Source organism: Pteropus alecto, unplaced genomic scaffold (genome assembly GCF_000325575.1).
Source record: "Pteropus alecto unplaced genomic scaffold, ASM32557v1 scaffold396, whole genome shotgun sequence".
NCBI lineage: Eukaryota > Metazoa > Chordata > Mammalia > Chiroptera > Pteropodidae > Pteropus > Pteropus alecto.
In genome coordinates, this window is record NW_006438082.1 from 569101 (window position 1) to 569972 (window position 872).

The following is an 872-nucleotide window of genomic DNA, read 5'->3' on the forward strand; positions in this document are numbered from 1 at the left end:
GGACAGGGACGAGGCGGTTCAGTAGGGCGCCCAGCATCTCCTCGCACATGGCAAGGCACCGCGGCACGTGGAAGCAGCCTGCGGGGAGAGGCGAGACGGCGAGTGGGGAGGGCCGGGGGCAGCCGAATGCCTGGAGCCCCTGCGGCCCCGCCCTGTCCCCCACTCACCTTTGAAAGGACCCCCCTTGATGGTGAGGGCGACCGTCCCCTCTCGGTTTAAGTAGCCAAACCATTCCCCGTACTCGGGATCGCGAAACTAGAATAACAATGACAGTGACAGCTAGACAGTGACAGGTCTGCAGGAGCCGCCCAGATTCGACAGGCTGGGGAAGGGGCGTTCACCGTCCCGGCTACCCGGGGTCAGAGCCTGGGTGGACCCCAGATAACGTGGCTCCAGAATCAGTGCTCCTAAACGCGATACCGCGTCACGGACAAAGATAAATTCGAGAGGCTTTCCCGTTTCCGCTTTCTGCCCGGTGGTGGGGGCGTGCGAGTCCGCAGCTGGATACCCTACTGGGGACAGGGGCCGCAGGCTGTGGGATGAAATACTGCAAGATGGATGAAAAACAGCCCTGCCTGGGGATGATAGAAGCGGTCTGTATCTTGATTGTGCTTGTGATTACACAGATGTATATACATGGTCAAGTCTTAGTGAACTGAGCACTCAAGATGGATATACATTTTAGAGTATATAAATTGTACTTCAACAACATTGATTTAAATTAAGAAATATACGCCTGGTGGAGATGCTGACCTGTCATGTAATTTGGTAACAAATTCCTCCCTTGATCTGACTCCTGTCTTGCTCACCACAGGTCCTAAATGCACCTCCCCCTCCCTCGGAGCCACCTGAAGCCTGCCCCTGCCCAGCTA

General features: G+C 56.1%; 1 protein-coding gene across 1 annotated transcript in view; it reads right to left on the reverse strand.

The window, feature by feature from the left end:
• RENBP (renin binding protein) overlaps window positions 1-872 on the reverse strand; it is a 7780-nt gene that overhangs the window by 1052 nt on the left and 5856 nt on the right. Inside the window, exons 10-11 of the mRNA XM_015592065.2 lie at window positions 168-255; window positions 5-78 (exon numbers count right to left, since the gene is read on the reverse strand). Coding sequence (XP_015447551.1) covers window positions 5-78; window positions 168-255 — 162 coding nt within the window. The remainder of the gene's footprint in view (window positions 1-4; window positions 79-167; window positions 256-872) is intronic.